Source organism: Populus alba, chromosome 5 (genome assembly GCF_005239225.2).
Source record: "Populus alba chromosome 5, ASM523922v2, whole genome shotgun sequence".
NCBI classification, from domain to species: Eukaryota; Viridiplantae; Streptophyta; class Magnoliopsida; order Malpighiales; family Salicaceae; genus Populus; species Populus alba.
The window spans coordinates 16,721,806-16,738,815 of NC_133288.1; the positions used below are offsets into that span (position 1 = coordinate 16,721,806).

Genomic DNA, 17,010 nt, shown 5'->3' on the forward strand with positions numbered 1-17,010 from the left:
ATTTTACTAAAATGTTCAGAAATATTTTTTTGAGTAAATGGAGATAATTTCCTTAAGATCATCTATTTTTAGGTAACTCATTACATGTTTAGATTTCTTTTGTTTCTTGCTTTAGTTTTTATTTATTAAATTTCTTTCCTTTCTTGCTTTAGATTTTATTTATCTTTTCATAAACTATTGAAGGTAATAACCTCTGGTAATCAATCTTTCTATATACATTTTTAAAGCATGGTATTCCTCAATGTCATGCCAATGAACAGCTAAGACCTTAGTATGTGTGGTTGTTAAAGGTGTGGTTAAGAGATTATTAAATATCAGGGGATCATGAATGCGTCTCTTGATATTTTTCTCAGATGTCTTAGTAGGAGAATGATGATGTTGGAATGTTTTTGCTTTTTGTGGCTAAAAATAAGGATGCCTTTATCTGTTTATGCCTACTTCTTCCATTCTAACATACTTTTTCAACATTGAAGAGAGTTTTATCAAAGAGAGTATACAGTCTTTCCCATAATGAATAGTTATAAATTTTGTTAATCAAGGCTTTTATAAAGATGAGTTCAAGTAGCCTTTCCATATTAAACATTTGGAGATGTACCTTAATGCTCACATCTTCTTATTGTATGATGGTGATGAGCTCAATAGTGCTTTTTTTAACTAGGATGTTCCTACTAAAATGCTAAATAAGATTGGTATTTAGATCATGAAATTCAATGATGGAGATATATTTTAGGTTGTGGTACTATACAGGAGTAGATCTATAAAGTTTTGTTAAAAGAACTATGTATGTAATATCATTGTCTTGTACAACAAACTTTAGAATGCTTCTTTCATTTGTATGTGCTTGTTGAGGTTTGTAAGTCAATCATAATTGTCTAGGCTAACCTTTGTAATGATGCATTGTTTGATTAGATGAGTGTGCAATATTTTATGACAAAGTGGAGATTCTTCTACTTGATAAGGATTGTACTTGTTCAAAAAAAACTCATAGAGTTGTTGATCTAGTCTCACATTTGGGTCTTTTCCTAGGAAGAGTACATGAGTTAGATTCAAATAGAGATCGATGAAGATAATTGAATCGTTGTTTAGAACATCCAATGTGGAAGCACTTTTCATGGTGAGCGTAGCTCCTTCTAAGTGTAGAAGTGTTAGTATCTTCATGTCCACTTGTTTACATGTCATTTTGCCCTATCTCATCAGGTAATTAGAGTTGTATTTGTGCATTTAGTGATGTATACATGAGAGCTTGCTATGTAGAAAAACAAAGTGCAAAGATGCAGTTGTATAAGTGTATTAAAATTATTAAACATCTACACCCAATGAGAGAGTTGTTGAAGACAGTGGAACTAATATATTGGTTATGAGGAGATCAATTATTCTCCTTTGTCTCAGGATTTTATCAGCTATGAAAAGTACTTTTTATAAGGAGTGAAAAAGAATGACTAGCCTTTATTCAATTTTCCATAAGCAATGCCATTGATAAAGTCAGGAAAAACTTCAGATATAAATTGGGCTTTCCATGGTTATGTCTTGAGTTGGTGCATGGCTAGACTTAGCTATGATCCATGAGTTTTTCCTATAAAAGAAGTCCCTTGTCAGAACATGGGACATTTTGATGTTTAAGTTAACAAATATGGACGAAGTGTAGTGTATAAAGAGAAAAAAATATATATACAAAGACATTATATATGTAGTCTATGTATAGAGTCTAGGACTTAGAACCTAGAACTTATATAACTCAAACATATCTTTCTTACATGGTGAACTTGGAATTACCTTATAGAGAAGAAAAAAACATTTTCTAGAAAATTGAATGATCGGGTGTTGTGTCATGTTTTTCATTTGTGAATCCGTTGCTAGAAACATTTTTCTTAAAAGTTTTCACTGGTTGGTTGTTATGTCATGCATGTTATTGGTGGATATGTTAATAGATGATAATGCCATGAAATAGCGTTGGCCTAGAAAATTGATGTTTAATCTGTATAAAAAATATTAGGCATATATAAAAATGTTTGTGCCTGAAAAATTTATGTGCATGCCTCCTAAGAACTTGACATGGCTTTGAAATAATTAAAAAAAAAGAAGAAGAGAGAGAGAGAGAGAGAGAGAGAAGAAAATGAGAGAATTTAGGGTTTGATCTTCATAAAAAAAAAAAAACACCAAGGTCGACTTAGTTTAAAGGTGAATTATTTTGCTATCTCTATAAAAATGTATGAAAGGTGAATTATTTTGCATGAAAGATGTAATTTTGTTTATAAAGCATTGGTCATGCAGAGCTCCGATTGATATTGTGGTAACGATTGTTTTTTCAAAATACTTTTTGCTTGGAAATACATTGAAATAATATTTTTTATTTTAAAAAATTTATTTTTGATACCAGCACATCAAAATAATCTAAAAATATATAAAAAAAATTGAATTTATATATATTATATATATATATATATATATTTACAAATATTTTTAAAACAAAAACAAACATGTTAACAAACTCGTGATTATCCAATGTGGACATAATGTCTTCCAACTATTCGGGAAATGCCTAAGTTGGATTTTTTTATATATATAAAAAAATCCTTTATCATCACAAATGCATATAAAATCCTACAATATGTCGAACTGGATATTGCAATGTCAATAATAGTATCTTGGATTCGGTCAGCATGTACTGGATTTGACAGTCTCTTGACCAAGGACTACTCTTTGCCGTTTCAAAAAGGCAATAATAGCATGGGTGAAGTCATCGTATAATTTAAATTAAATAGAAAATCATGTGTGAAAGTTAGAGTAAAACTTTTTCTTTTTTTTAACCCAACACAATTTGACCTTTTAAAAAAAAAAAGGTCAAATTGTGTTGGGCTGATTGGATTGGTCTTGACTAGGTTTTTAAAATCCAGTTTTGTGATTCACGTTGTTAAATAATCCAAAAAAAAAATAAAAAGAAGAGGCTAGAGTTTCATTGATACTATATAACATAATAAATTACTCAAAAAATATTTTAACTTAATTTAAATACAAAAAGACTATATGTAGTTTAAAACAAAGGAGACTGGATAGACTATTCTACCATTAATAAATAATAAAATAAAATAACCCTATATTTCTTAGCATCTCCCCTCAAACTCATGATGTGACAATTACAAGCACAGAGAGTTTGCCAAGTAGAAAACGAAAGCGGGAAATAGAATACGATTTGATAAAGAAATCTACAATCTATAAAGAAAAAGAAACAAAAGACAAAGTAATGGTACCATGCTTGAGATGATGATAAGTAAGATGACAATCAATCTCAATGTGCTTAATTCATTCATGAAAAATTGAGTTGTGAGCAATCTAAATAAAACTATGGTTTTCATAATATATAAGAGTGGGATGAGAAAAAGAAACTTTCATATTTGCTAGTAACCAATAAAACCAAATAATCTATTCAGTAGTACATGTCATAGCATGATACTCTTTTTTAATTGAAGATTGAGAAACAATAAATTGTTTATTTCTCTTCCATGAAATAAAAGAATCACCCAGAAAGATAAAAAAAAAAAAAAACCAGTAATAGACTTACAATTTGTGGGATCACTATCATAATCAGTATTAGAGTATGGACATAGCTCTAAGAAAGAGGTGGATGGAAGTAAAAGACTCTAAAAGACCGTGCCCTGAAGATATCGCAAAGTACAAAGAACAACTACCTAATGAATGTAAGTAGAAGAAGCAACAAACTAACTAACAACATATCAAACTCCTAATAATAAAAAGTCTAGATGAGTAATAAAAGATATATCAAACTCCTAATAATAGTATAGTATAAAGTAGGATTTGGCAAGAGTAAACCATCAAAAGAAGAATACTTTGCCTTAACCTCAATGAGAGTATCTATAGTTTTATTATTAGAAAGTCTAGCCCGCTCAAAAATATCTATAACATATTTCTACTAAGAAAGAAAATAACCTATGATGAGTAGGCTACCTCAATAACCAAGAAGTATCGTAGAGAACCCAAATCCCTTATTTCAAACTGTTTAGCTAACTCTGTCTTTAAAATTAAAATACGATTAATATCATCACTAGTAATAATCATGTCATTAATATATAAAGATAGAATGATACGATCTGCATTAATGCACTAAACAAAAAAACTAGAATCATGATTATTAGAAACAAAACCAAGGGAAGAGATCACAAGAGAGAATTTCTCAAACCAAGCACGAGATGCTTGTTTGAGACCATATAAAGCTTTTTTAAACTGCAAACATACCCAGAGTCATGTGAAACACTAAGAAGGGGCACCGTATAAATTTTTTATTGAAGATTTCTATTCAAGAAGGCATTTTTAATATCAAATTGAAAGACATGCCATAGAGAAACCAAAACTACTGTAATAAGAGTGTCAATAGTAGTTATTTTTGCAAAAAAAAAACATTTCTCCTTATAATCCATACCATACTATTGAGAGTATCATTTTGCAACCAACATAGATTTGTATTGCTCAATAGATCTATTAGAATTAAACTTGATCTTATATACACCCAACAATAACTAATAACACTTTTACTAAGAGGTAGAGGAACCAAATCCTAAGTATCTATCTTATGTAAGGCAGAAAGTTTCTTATCTATAGCTTGTTCTGAAAGAGAATCAAGAATTGTCTATTTAAAAGAAGAGAAATTAAGGAGATAATGAATTAAAGCTAAAAAGGAAGTAAATGATGAAAAATAACAAGAATAAATAAGATCTAGTAACTTTATGGACTTATGAATGTGTATGGATTGACTTAGAGACATCCACAATCTCATACGAAATTAAGGGGATTGTAGAGGAGAATAGAGCTTTAGATGTGTTCTAGAGTAAAGTGTCAATACTTATTGAATGATTAATAAGAATTGGTCAAACATGAGAAGGGGTATTTAAGTTACTAGGAACCTGAGTGATGAACTATCAGAATCCTCAGAAAATAGATTTATAAGAATAAGATTCGTTCTAGTCAAGCTATGAGTAATTGATGGAATGGAAAAGAAAGGTATATGCTTGAAAAAGACAACATGACGATACACATAAAATTTCTAAGTAATTGGATAAAAAATGATATTCAATTTTTTTTTTATCTTCACCATAAGTAAGAAATATACAAATAACAGATTGAGAGGACAACTTGCTATGTTTTATATAAGGACGGAGAACAAAATAAATACATCAAAAAACTCTAAAGAAAGAATAATTAGGGGCATACTTATATAGCTTTTCAAAAAGATATAAACCTGAAATATAAGAAAGTAGAATTATATTAATCAAACTTATAATAGTACGAACAACTTCACTCTAAAACACATTAGAAATTGAAGCTGATAATAAGAGAGAATGAGTAGCTTTAATAATGTGCCGATACTTTCTTTTAGAAACGTCAATGTGCCGATACACGAGGTTTGGTGAATAGTTTCATTTAAGACAAGCAAGTTACAAAATTTATTAAAGGTGTATTTCCCACCCAAATCACACCTAAAACATTTGATAATAGCAAAAAATATTGTGTTTTGCAAGAGCTCGAAAAGCTGTATATATCTCAAAAAATTTAGAATGATATTTCATTAAATAAACCCAACAATGACGAGTATGATCATCAATAAAATAAATATAATATCAATACCCTTCTTTTGTGAAAACAAGAGAAGGTCCCCACATATCAAAATGAATCAAATCAAATGAAGAAGAAGAAATAGAAATACTTCGATTAAAAAGTAAACTGAAAAATTTTGCCAGTTTACATTTACTATAATAAAAAATATCACAAGTTTTAAATTTTCAAAGGCTATTATGGATACCAAAAATCTTAAACGAGAAGACAAAACATGACTTATACGAGAATGCCATAGATACAAATTAGAAAAAGAAGGACTCAAACGAAAATAAGACAAATCAATACTAGCAGTAATAATAATAAGCACTTTTAACTCATCCAAAATATAAAGTCCCTTCTCCCTACAACTTGTCCCAATCAGCTTCTAAGACATCAAATCCTACACACAATAAAAAGAAAAGGAAAATATGATTAAATAATTACCAGAATCATATATCTGACAACAGAAGTAAGATTTAATATGAAGTACAGAATAAGATAGACATTAGAGAGAGATAGCTGAAGTGTGATAACATAACCAATGCGTGCTAAGGGCATATGAGTGCCATCAATAGTCATAACATGATTAGAAGATAAAGGGGACACAGAAGCAAAAGATGAAGAATCTGGATATGATGTGAAGCACCAGAATCCAAGACTCATTAAAAATGTGACATATCTAAAAAACTATGAGGCAACTAACTTATGAAAAAAGAAGCAAACATAGTTTGTGGCTATAAGGAGAAAAACTTTTGAAATTAATCAGTTAGAGTACTAGGATTAGTGAAAAGACTTGATGAGACTGTTGTTGCAGTATTATGGTGTAGTGGTTTGTAACCCTAAAATGATCTATGAGTATTAGATTGTGACTAACTAGGTTTTCAAGCTTGATTCTGCTGTTTCAGCTTAGAACAATAAGTCTTTCAATGACCTTTCTGCTTATATAAACTACACACGTCGAAGGCAACCCTTGTTTAAGGCTTATTTTTTTTTACTGGAGAATGACTTAGAAGGTAATGCTAGTATATAAGGATTAGAGGTAAAGAGAATTCCCTTTTCAGAATAAAACTAAAGACATATTTTTTCAGCTAATAACTCATTAACAACTGAGTAATAGAAGGAAGTAGAGAACGATGTAAAATTAAACTTCTAAATCTTTCAAAATCATTGTGAAGTGTCGTTAAAAACTGTACCAATCATTGCTGCTCTCTATGATCAATATAGGCAACACATGCATTTAATTATGTTGATTCTATAAAAAGCCAATTGATTCCAAATATCTGTCATAAAATAATAAAACTCATGAATTCTCATATTTTTCTAATGAAGAACTAGTATGTCCTTCTCCAATTGATATTACTTTGTAAAATTTAATTGAGTAAATAACCTTTGCAGATGATCTCAAACCTCTTTCGTTGTGTCATACTTCACTAGCTGTGTGCCTATGAAATTCTCAATAAAATTGTTAATTCAAGTAATAATCTTTGAATTGTTTGCTTCCTAAACATCTATCAAAACAGTATAACTCTTTCAGTATTCTTAGGTTTCATGGGTGTTCCACTAATATATCATCATATCATTTTACCCGTAAAATGTGTTTTCATCACATAACTCTAATAAGAACAATTCTTTCTATCCAACATCACACTTATAGATTGAAGTAAATTATCTCTTTTAGTAGCCATTATCAACAAACAAAGAAAAAACATAACGCAAAAGAAGAAAAAACGAAATACCAAATTGCAAAAACTAAAGAAATTATATGATCACTCTAAAAAATGTTAAATAAACCTGTGTTTGAGAAATTTTTATTTGAGATTAGGTTTGTGTTTGTTTCCCAAAATTTCTTGTGTTTATTTGTCATTAGAAAAGTTAGTCAACGGAAAACATTTTCCAGTCAAAGGAAAATTTGACTTGGTTTTCAGGAAAATGTTTTTCTTTTACTTTAAGCGGAAAACACTTTCCGGAAGTTGTGAAAAATTTACAAATGTCATATTATTTGCTGATTATATCAAATTTGGTCCTTAAACTTTTGATTGCTATATATATATTATTTTGAATATTTGTTTTTCAATTTCATCCCTTAGAATTTAATTTTTATATTAACTTTGGTCCTCATTTTTATAATTGCTATTTGATTTTCCCTTATCATTTTTTAATTAAAGTCTTTTATCTATCAAATTTGGTCTTCATTCTTTTGATTGTTACTTATTTTATTTGAAATAATTTATGAAATGTTAATTATTATTATTTTAATTTCTTCATTTTTCAATTTTTTTATTTTTTAGATTTGATCTCTATTATTTTGATTATTATTTATTTTATTTGAGATAATTTATGAAATTATATTTTTTTCAATTTTATTCTTATTCAACTTTTTAATTTGTAAGATTTGTTCCTCTTTATTTTAATAAAATTGAGAAAAATAAATTATTAATAAGTTATTTTCCAGCTCATTTTTCATCACATAACCAAACACTGAAAAGTGTTTTTCAACTTATTTTTCATTACACTACCAAACATCGAAAAATATTTTCTCAAAATTCACTTTCTCCGTAATTCATTTTCTAAAAAGAAACTATTTTCTAGTAAACAAACGGATATATTCTAATACTATGTTAAATAATTCAAAAAAATAAAAAGAGAAGGTTAGGGTTTCATTAACATAATGAATTACTAAAAAAAGATTTCAACTTAATTCAAATACAAAAAAAACTATATACAAACTAAAAATGAAAAACTAAAAATATTATTATATCTTTAATAAATAATGAAATAAAATAACTATACAAAACCCGGCCAAAGAATCTAGGTAGCAGCCCCTTTGACGGCACTAGATCTTTCGACGTCGTGATGCAGAGTCAATGTCCGTGGACGCCTTGCAAAATGATTACGCCACTGAGCTTTAAACCCTCGACATTCTCCACCTTTCCATTTTCAAAGCAACTGCTTCTCCACAAAAAAAGCATTGCCTCTATTAGCTCTACAAGGAGAGGAATCGTATCTTACCCTTCTGTCATGGCCTCCTCACCTTCCGTTTCCACGACACAGAAGGATGCCTTTTCCACTCAAAACGACTCAACGCGGAAGACCCAACAGCCATTACAAGTACCCCAATCCCTTTTTTTCTCTCTTAACTAATTTTGTACGCCCATAGTTTATTTTCGATATGGGTTTTGTTTTTTGTTTTTTTGTGTGATTAACTCTAATTTACAATTTGCTTAATAATTCAGTTTTCAATTTCCCTTTATGATTCTGTTTAATCATTTGTCCAATTTTGAATCTTTGTGTAGATTTTTTGCTATCCTTCTTTTTAGCTTCGTTTTCCAATCAAATGATTTGCTTGAATGATGGTTAATGGTTTGAGGAGCATAAAAAAGAGAGCTTTTTAGCTAGGGCACAGTCAGGGGCTGGTTATTGTCGGAAAACTTTAACTATTAGATTTGTCTTGACCTTGGTTCACAATGCAAAGTTGGTGAGCAGTCATAAACCTCTGGTTTTGTTGGGCTATTATGTTTTGGTTGGAGCTCAAATCGAGTTATGGTGGGAGGCTGGAGTTAATTGTTTTGGTTGGAGCTAAAATTGAGCTAGTTTTGTGATAACTAATGAAATCACATTATTTCTTCACCGTGCTTCCTTGAAACTCGTAATACATGGCTTGAAATGTATTGCCCTATTTTTCTCTGAACCCGTAAATATTTGGTCAAGCACTGTGGATTCCTTCAGTTTACATCAATCCATCTTATGAAGCAATGATTTCATTCTGCAAGTTAATAAATCACGCGCCTCTGTATCTTTGTTTTTGGAGTCCCTTTCTTCCTTCTAATATTTTGGCCTTTCTGCAGGTTGCAAAGCGTTTGGAGAAGTTCAAAACCACAATCTTCACACAGATGAGTTCGCTTGCCATCAAATATGGAGCAATAAATCTTGGCCAAGGTTTTCCCAACTTTGATGGTCCTGAGTTTGTCAAAGAAGCAGCCATCCAAGCTATTAAAGATGGAAAGAACCAATATGCTCGTGGATACGGGGTTCCAGATTTCAACTCTGCCATTGCTGAGCGATTCAAGAAAGATACCGGGCTTGTGGTGGACCCTGATAAAGAAATTACTGTTACATCTGGGTGCACTGAAGCGATAGCTGCAACTATGCTAGGCTTGATAAATCCTGGCGATGAAGTTATCCTCTTTGCTCCTTTCTATGATTCATATGAAGCCACATTATCAATGGCTGGTGCCAAGATAAAGGGCATCACATTGCGCCCACCAGCCTTTTCTGTTCCCATTGACGAGCTTAAATCAGCCATCACAAAGAATACTCGTGCAATTCTCATCAACACTCCACATAATCCAACTGGAAAGATGTTTACTAGGGAGGAGCTTAGTACTATTGCATCACTTTGCATTGAGAATGATGTACTAGTTTTCACTGATGAAGTCTATGATAAATTGGCTTTCGAAACAGATCACATTTCTATGGCCTCTCTTCCAGGAATGTACGAACGGACTGTGACTTTGAATTCCTTAGGGAAGACATTCTCCTTGACAGGGTGGAAAATTGGCTGGGCAATAGCGCCTCCTCACTTGACATGGGGAGTGCGGCAGGCGCACTCTTTCCTTACTTTTGCTACCTCCACTCCTATGCAGTGGGCGGCTGCAGTTGCTCTCAGAGCCCCAGAATCCTACTATGTTGAGTTAAAGAGGGATTACATGGCAAAGAAGGAAATCTTGGTTGAGGGGTTGAAGGCTGTTGGTTTCAAAGTATTTCCATCAAGTGGGACCTACTTTGTCGTTGTTGATCACACCCCTTTCGGCCTGGAAAATGATATTGCATTTTGTGAGTATCTGATCAAGGAAGTCGGGGTGGTAGCAATCCCAACAAGTGTATTTTACTTGAACCCGGAAGATGGAAAGAATTTGGTGAGATTCACCTTCTGCAAAGATGAACAAACTCTGAAGGCTGCAGTCGAGAGGATGAAGGAGAAGCTGAAGAGAAAATGACCCCTTTTGTGTGGGAATAGCAGTCTGAACTTCGATATTTCAATGATTGATGCTGCAATGCAAAACATTTATGTGGGAGTTAAGTACCCTTTTTGAGTGGCGATAAAAACCAGTTAGTTTGCTAGCAATTAACAGCATCATTAGAATAATAGAAGGCATCTTTTCCCAAAATCTATTGATATTTATCGATTTGATTATTGTCTCTAGTTCCTTGTATTGGATGGGCTCAATAATGATTGATGTCCTTGTATGTCTTGAAAATGGATTTCTTACAACGTTGCATACAAAAAAGTCCAAGTGTGTTTTCCAAATTTGGTCATTTAAGGCCTGGGCTTTCCCTTAGGCCTTACTGCTTCCTGTGGGCTGTGTGGTCGTGTCGGTTGGCGTGCTTCGCTATGGTTTGGATTGATTTTTTTCGGCAATGTAAAAAAATAATATTCAAGTGTTATTATTAGATTTTCCAGAACTAAAAAAAATCCACGACTCGACACTAGAAAAATAGCTAAAAAATTAATTATTTTCAATCCCCTGTAATAAAAATATTAAAAGATAAAATTATAAAACAAAAACCAATGAAAAAAAGATATTAAAAAACAAAGCACTAGTAAAATCAAGTGAGATTGTCACAATCCGTGAGCAGAATCAAGTGGAGGATCATTATTTGATAGGTGGCTCGCGCCACGCTGTGGACCTGTCATTTTTTTTATCACATAAAAAATATTGAGACAATGCATATTTTTTAAAAAATAATAAAATTCAAGATTATGATTATTGACTCGAGATCTAAAAATATTAAAAAGCAATGAAAAAAATGATCGTGCCAAACCTAGTGAACCTGCTAAACCCATGACTCGAGACATGAGACCATAATAACTAAATAGAAAAAAAGGGTAAATGAACAAAGAAAAAAAAATTAAAAAAAAAATTCTTTCAAGTATTTTCTCAAATTAAATGCCTGCAATGAAATCAATAAATTTAATAAAAAACCAAAATAAGGCAAACCATATTTTTCATTGAAAAAATAATATCAAAGCGATGCAAACCTTGTAAACTCGAATTAAACTCTCAAACTTGCAATCTATTAAATTCTTGAATGGGGCTCAATCTAGAAGCTCAACACCTAAAAAATTAAATGTTGGATGATAAAATCATTCAATTCAAAAATAAAATTCCTTTAGAAAATCTAAATGTAACCAAGCTAAACAAACTAAAAGCAAGGCGACGCATGTAATTTTAAAATTGACCACAAAAATCTCATAGAAAGTAAATAAAAATAATAACAAAATGGTAAAGGATGGGAACAAAAAGCTTTTAAAAAAACAAAAAAAAACCACGGAAACCTATGTCACTATCAACTTCATTAATCAGAGTCAATCTTTTAAACCTATAAATTGTTAAATTCTACACTCAGACTAAACGTAGAAATTTAACCCGACCAACCTGCGAGTCGAAATATAAGATGGGGATAACCTGACAAAAATAAAAGTTAAACAAATCACAAAGCTCATAGCCCAATAATCCAAAGTTAAATGATAAAAATAAAAAAAGAACAACAAATTAATAAGTCAATGTCAAATGATAAAAAAAAATTCTAAAAAGGATTTTAAAAAATATTGAACTCAAACTAGGTAAATCATTAAAAATGGTGAACTGGGTCATGAGAATGGGCTAACCCTTTAAAAGACAAAAATAATAAAAAAGAAAAAGACTCAATTTAAAAAAATAATAATAATAAACAATGAGGACCAAATATTGCACCAAAAGTAATTGAAAGAAACTAATTAGGCACAAAATTGAAAATGAAATAAATGAAGAAAAGAATGAGGACCAAAATTTGAAAAAAATAAATTAAAATTCTAAAGGACAAAATAAAAAATAATGCAAAGGATGTAAAAACAATAATTAAAAAAATGAGGACCAGATTATAAAGAAAAAAAATTAAATTAAATGCAGAGAGGGATGAAATTAAAAAAATAAATTTGAAGAAGCATTAAAATCAAAGCAAATAGAAATCAAAAGAGTGAGGATCGAACCCAAAACAAATTCAAAATGAAGGACAACTAAATTTTTCAAGGCTTGGCATGAAAACCAAGACCTAGGAGAGAGAAACGAAGGGTAGAAGAAAAAACCTCATCGCCGCCAAACTGCCGCTCATCGTAGAGCATGTGCCACTCTAGCAGTTGCACCACATCCTTGCGTATCGGTTGAGATGACGGTCGGTTTTATTGGCCATTGTACTTGGCAACACGCGCCTTCAGAATAACATGGAGGACCCTGACATGATGATATGCGTAGATGGCACGCGTCAACAAATTTTACTGATCTATTAATATTTTAATAAGACAAATTACAAAAAAGGATCGAAGAGCATACCATTATTACAAAGAAACCATGGCGCAAAGACCAAAATGCCCTCATAAGCTAAGCTTTAAATTCGGAAAGTCAAAGGTCAACAACGTAATTTTTCAGTATAAAAATAATGCAATGACAAATAAACTCCTTATTGCAAGGTTATTTTTTCTGAACATCCAAGCGTATAAGCGTTATTATTTCACTGTGCAAATTAAAAGAGAAAAAAACCCTAAGTAAAAGATAAATTTTTATTAGATTTCAAGGGTAAGAGAATATTTTCATTAAGCATTAAAATTTGGAACGAAATCTTTGCCCCAGTCAATTCTGAAATCACATTTGAATCTTATAAAAAAAATATATAATTTTTCCCTTCACCTGATACCAAAATAATTATTAAGAATAATGAAGGACAAAATCTTAATTACACTGCTTCACTATACACCGTGATTCTCCTCATGACACAGCGAAAAACTACACTGAGGCCATTTAATTTTTTTTGGAAGGAGCCCTTCACCCGAGTCCTACTTGAACTAAAAGATTGTCGCCAATGCCATGGCTACTCCCTCTACGCTTTTTATTTATTTTTTCTTGACAACGTACAATTAATTTATTTTTCATTTTTTTTTTTTTTGTATAAAAGAAGTATTTCTCGTAAAGAATCTCGTTAAATTCGTTGGGAACCGAAGAGGTTTTATTTTCATAAATCTCGGAGAATCGAGAGACAGAAGGAGTAGATCTCTGGTGGACATTGAACTCCGACTCTTCCCGGGACACACAAACCGTATCCTGCTAGGACTATTACGCTTGATTCCCCATTCTATAAATATATCAAACTCGGTTTAGAAAAGGAGCTCTCAGCATAAAGTTTCAGATCAGGAAGGCAGGGGAACCTCAACCATGGCCGCCAAAGGGCAGGTTGATCTTCTTCTAAAGCTAGACCAAGCGAAAACTCAGCTCTACCACTTCAAAGCTGTGATAATCTCCGGCATGGGATTCTTCACTGATGCATACGATCTTTTTTGCATCTCTCTGGTGACCAAACTCCTTGGCCGCATATATTACCAGGTTGAAGGATCACCAAAACCGGGTATTTTGCCCCCTAACGTAGCTGCTGCTGTTAATGGGGTAGCCCTATGTGGAACTCTTGCTGGACAACTCTTCTTTGGGTGGCTCGGTGACAAGCTTGGTCGCAAGCATGTTTTTGGCATCACGCTTTTGCTCATGATGATATCTTCCATTGGTTCTGGCCTTTCTTTTGGGAGTTCACCGAAAACAGTCATGGCTACTCTGTGTTTCTTTAGGTTTTGGCTTGGTTTCGGAATCGGAGGAGACTATCCACTCTCGGCAACCATAATGGCTGAATACTCTAACAAGAAGACTCGTGGAGCTTTCATTGCGGCTGTTTTTGCTATGCAAGGATTTGGGATTCTTGCTGGCGGTATTGTAGCTATGGCTGTCTCTGCAACTTTCAGTGCTGTATACAAAGCTCCTGCTTACTCGGTTGATCCAATTGGCTCTACCGGGCCACAAGCAGATTATGTTTGGAGGATAATTTTAATGCTCGGTGCATTGCCTGCTGCTTTGACCTATTATTGGCGCATGAAGATGCCCGAAACTCCTCGTTACACTGCCTTGGTAGCCAAGAATGCTGAGAAAGCCAGTCGAGATATGTCGAAAGTCATGGGAATTGAGGTGCAAGCTCAGGAGGAGGCAGGAGAGGAGAAGGTGATTAATAAAAGCAACTCTTTTGGTTTGCTATCCGAGGAATTTCTTCGCCGTCATGGACTGCACTTGCTAGGGACTGCAAGCACTTGGTTTTTAGTTGACATTGCATACTATAGCCAGAACTTGTTCCAGAAGGATATTTTCAGCGCTGTTGGGTGGCTTCCAAGGGCCAATACAATGAATGCAATGGAAGAACTTTTCAAGATCGCCAAGGCTCAATTCCTTATAGCACTGTGTGGCACGGTCCCAGGATATTGGTTCACAGTTTTTCTTATTGATTATATAGGTCGTTTCACAATTCAGCTGATCGGGTTTTTCTTCATGACTGTGTTCATGTTTGTACTGGCCATTCCTTATCACCACTGGACTCTAAAAGAAAACAACATTGGTTTCGTAGTCATCTATGGACTTACCTTCTTTTTTGCAAATTTTGGGCCTAATAGCACTACATTTATAGTTCCAGCGGAGATCTTCCCTGCGAGGTTCAGGTCAACCTGCCATGGAATATCAGCAGCTGCTGGGAAGGCTGGCGCCATAATAGGGGCTTTTGGGTTCTTGTATGCAGCACAGAATCAGGACAGGTCCAAGGTTGATCCAGGGTATCCAGCAGGTATTGGGATGAAAAACTCGCTGATGGTGCTTGGCATGGTGAATGTGCTTGGCTTTCTGCTGACATTTTTGGTCCCTGAGCCAAAAGGAAGATCCTTAGAGGAGATTTCAGGGGAGAACGAAGAAGTTGATCAAGCACATCCCACTGGAGTTGAAATTGTCTAGTCTAGCTGTTTTTTTTTTTTTTTTTTTTTTTTTTTTTTTTTCAGATTACCTTTTCATTCTAGGTTTCAATATGCTGTACCAAGATTTTAAGCATTTTGATTTTTATATTTTTTTTATTTTCTAGAAGTATCCGCATCAACTTATATTTACCTCAACTAATTAATCTATAAAGTTATCAGGTTAAGAAAATAGTTATCTTCTTTAGTTATAGAACAAACTCCCTTCTAGGTTGAAGGATCTTGCGTTTCGTGAGTGCTCAGCCAATGAGACGATGGCGTGATAGACGACTACTTCCAAAAGAATTCTTTCTTCCAAGTATTAATTATTTTCCTAACACCAAGGAAAAGGAAATCGATGGAATCTTTAATTGTTGTAATCAGACCATTGGGTCTTTCTTTCTTTTCAAGTTCGATGACCTTTGCGGTGAAAACTTCAAGAGTTGCATTATTATTGTATATAAACTGGCGATTAAGATTTTACTGCCCATAGTAAATTGCGATTTAAGGTAAGGTGTCTGTCGTCTGTGTTGCCATTGAGATTGAAACCTCTGAAATTATTATATTGTTTATTACAATCCTTTAACTATTTGCATTATATAATAATTATCAAATCTACCGTCCGGGGATGACCTGGTCAAGGGATGAGTTCCCAACTTAAAGCAATCTAAATTAACTTGAAAAAAATTAAAAAAATATACATTTGTTTATGATTTTAATATTTAATATCAAAAAAATCAAGAAACAATATATGTGGATATAGACCGTAAATGTTGTAAATAATAAAGTTTAAAAGATTATGTAAAAAAATTTTTTATTTCACATTAAAAAATAGTATCTTATCCTTTTAAGTTGAAGTATTTAAACTAAAAAAAATTTTTTTTTTTAATTCCACATTGAAAAAACATAATTTTTTTTTATGAATATAGAATATATATATTAAAGGATTTCAAATTTTACATTGAAAAAATAAAGCATTCTTCTATGATTTATATAGTGAACTTTGAAATAGATTTAATAACCAACTGAAAAATACGAAAAAAAAAAAGAAGTCTCTAGCTAGGAGAAAAAACACATTTGAAAAAAAAAAGGTCTCTGTCGGGTCACCCGGGTTCCAAGTTGACTCGACGGGTCGAACGGTTTTCTCCGGGCTAATTATTGGCCCGGTTTTTTAATGACACAGACCCAGCCAAGACCTTGGGTCACTTGGGTCTCGGGTTGACCTCCTAGATCGGGTTTAATAACTATGTATTATATCTGTCCAATTTAATCCTTCAATATATAAAAAATTCATAAAGTTGTCAAAGATTAATTTCTTATGATGATTTTTTCATATTGTAAATGATGTTTTTTTAATCATATAATACTGGTAGAAGTTATTTTTGAAAAAATATTTTTATGATATTTTGATGTTTTATAAGAAAACATGTGGAACTCGTAAGTTATTTAATTAATAAGAATAAATAAAATGTAATGGAAGGATTATCAATCAAAATATATTGTTGTTGAAAGAACAAGAAGAAGAATTAATGAATTAAAAACATCAATAATTTAAGAGA

General features: G+C 32.3%; 2 protein-coding genes across 2 annotated transcripts; both read left to right on the forward strand.

Moving 5' to 3' along the window:
* The first annotated feature begins 8,403 nt into the window (after window positions 1-8,403).
* LOC118029375 (uncharacterized) lies at window positions 8,404-10,810 on the forward strand. The gene is made up of 2 exons (XM_035033259.2): window positions 8,404-8,715; window positions 9,453-10,810. The coding sequence occupies exons 1-2, from the start codon at window positions 8,461-8,463 to the stop codon at window positions 10,602-10,604; spliced, it is 1,407 nt and encodes a 468-aa protein (XP_034889150.1). The 5' UTR covers window positions 8,404-8,460; the 3' UTR covers window positions 10,605-10,810.
* A 3,043-nt stretch (window positions 10,811-13,853) lies between these two features.
* On the forward strand, window positions 13,854-15,455 carry LOC118029376 (probable inorganic phosphate transporter 1-7). The gene has a single exon (XM_035033260.1). It carries the CDS (start codon window positions 13,854-13,856, stop codon window positions 15,453-15,455), a length of 1,602 nt encoding a protein of 533 aa, XP_034889151.1.
* Window positions 15,456-17,010: the final 1,555 nt, after the last annotated feature.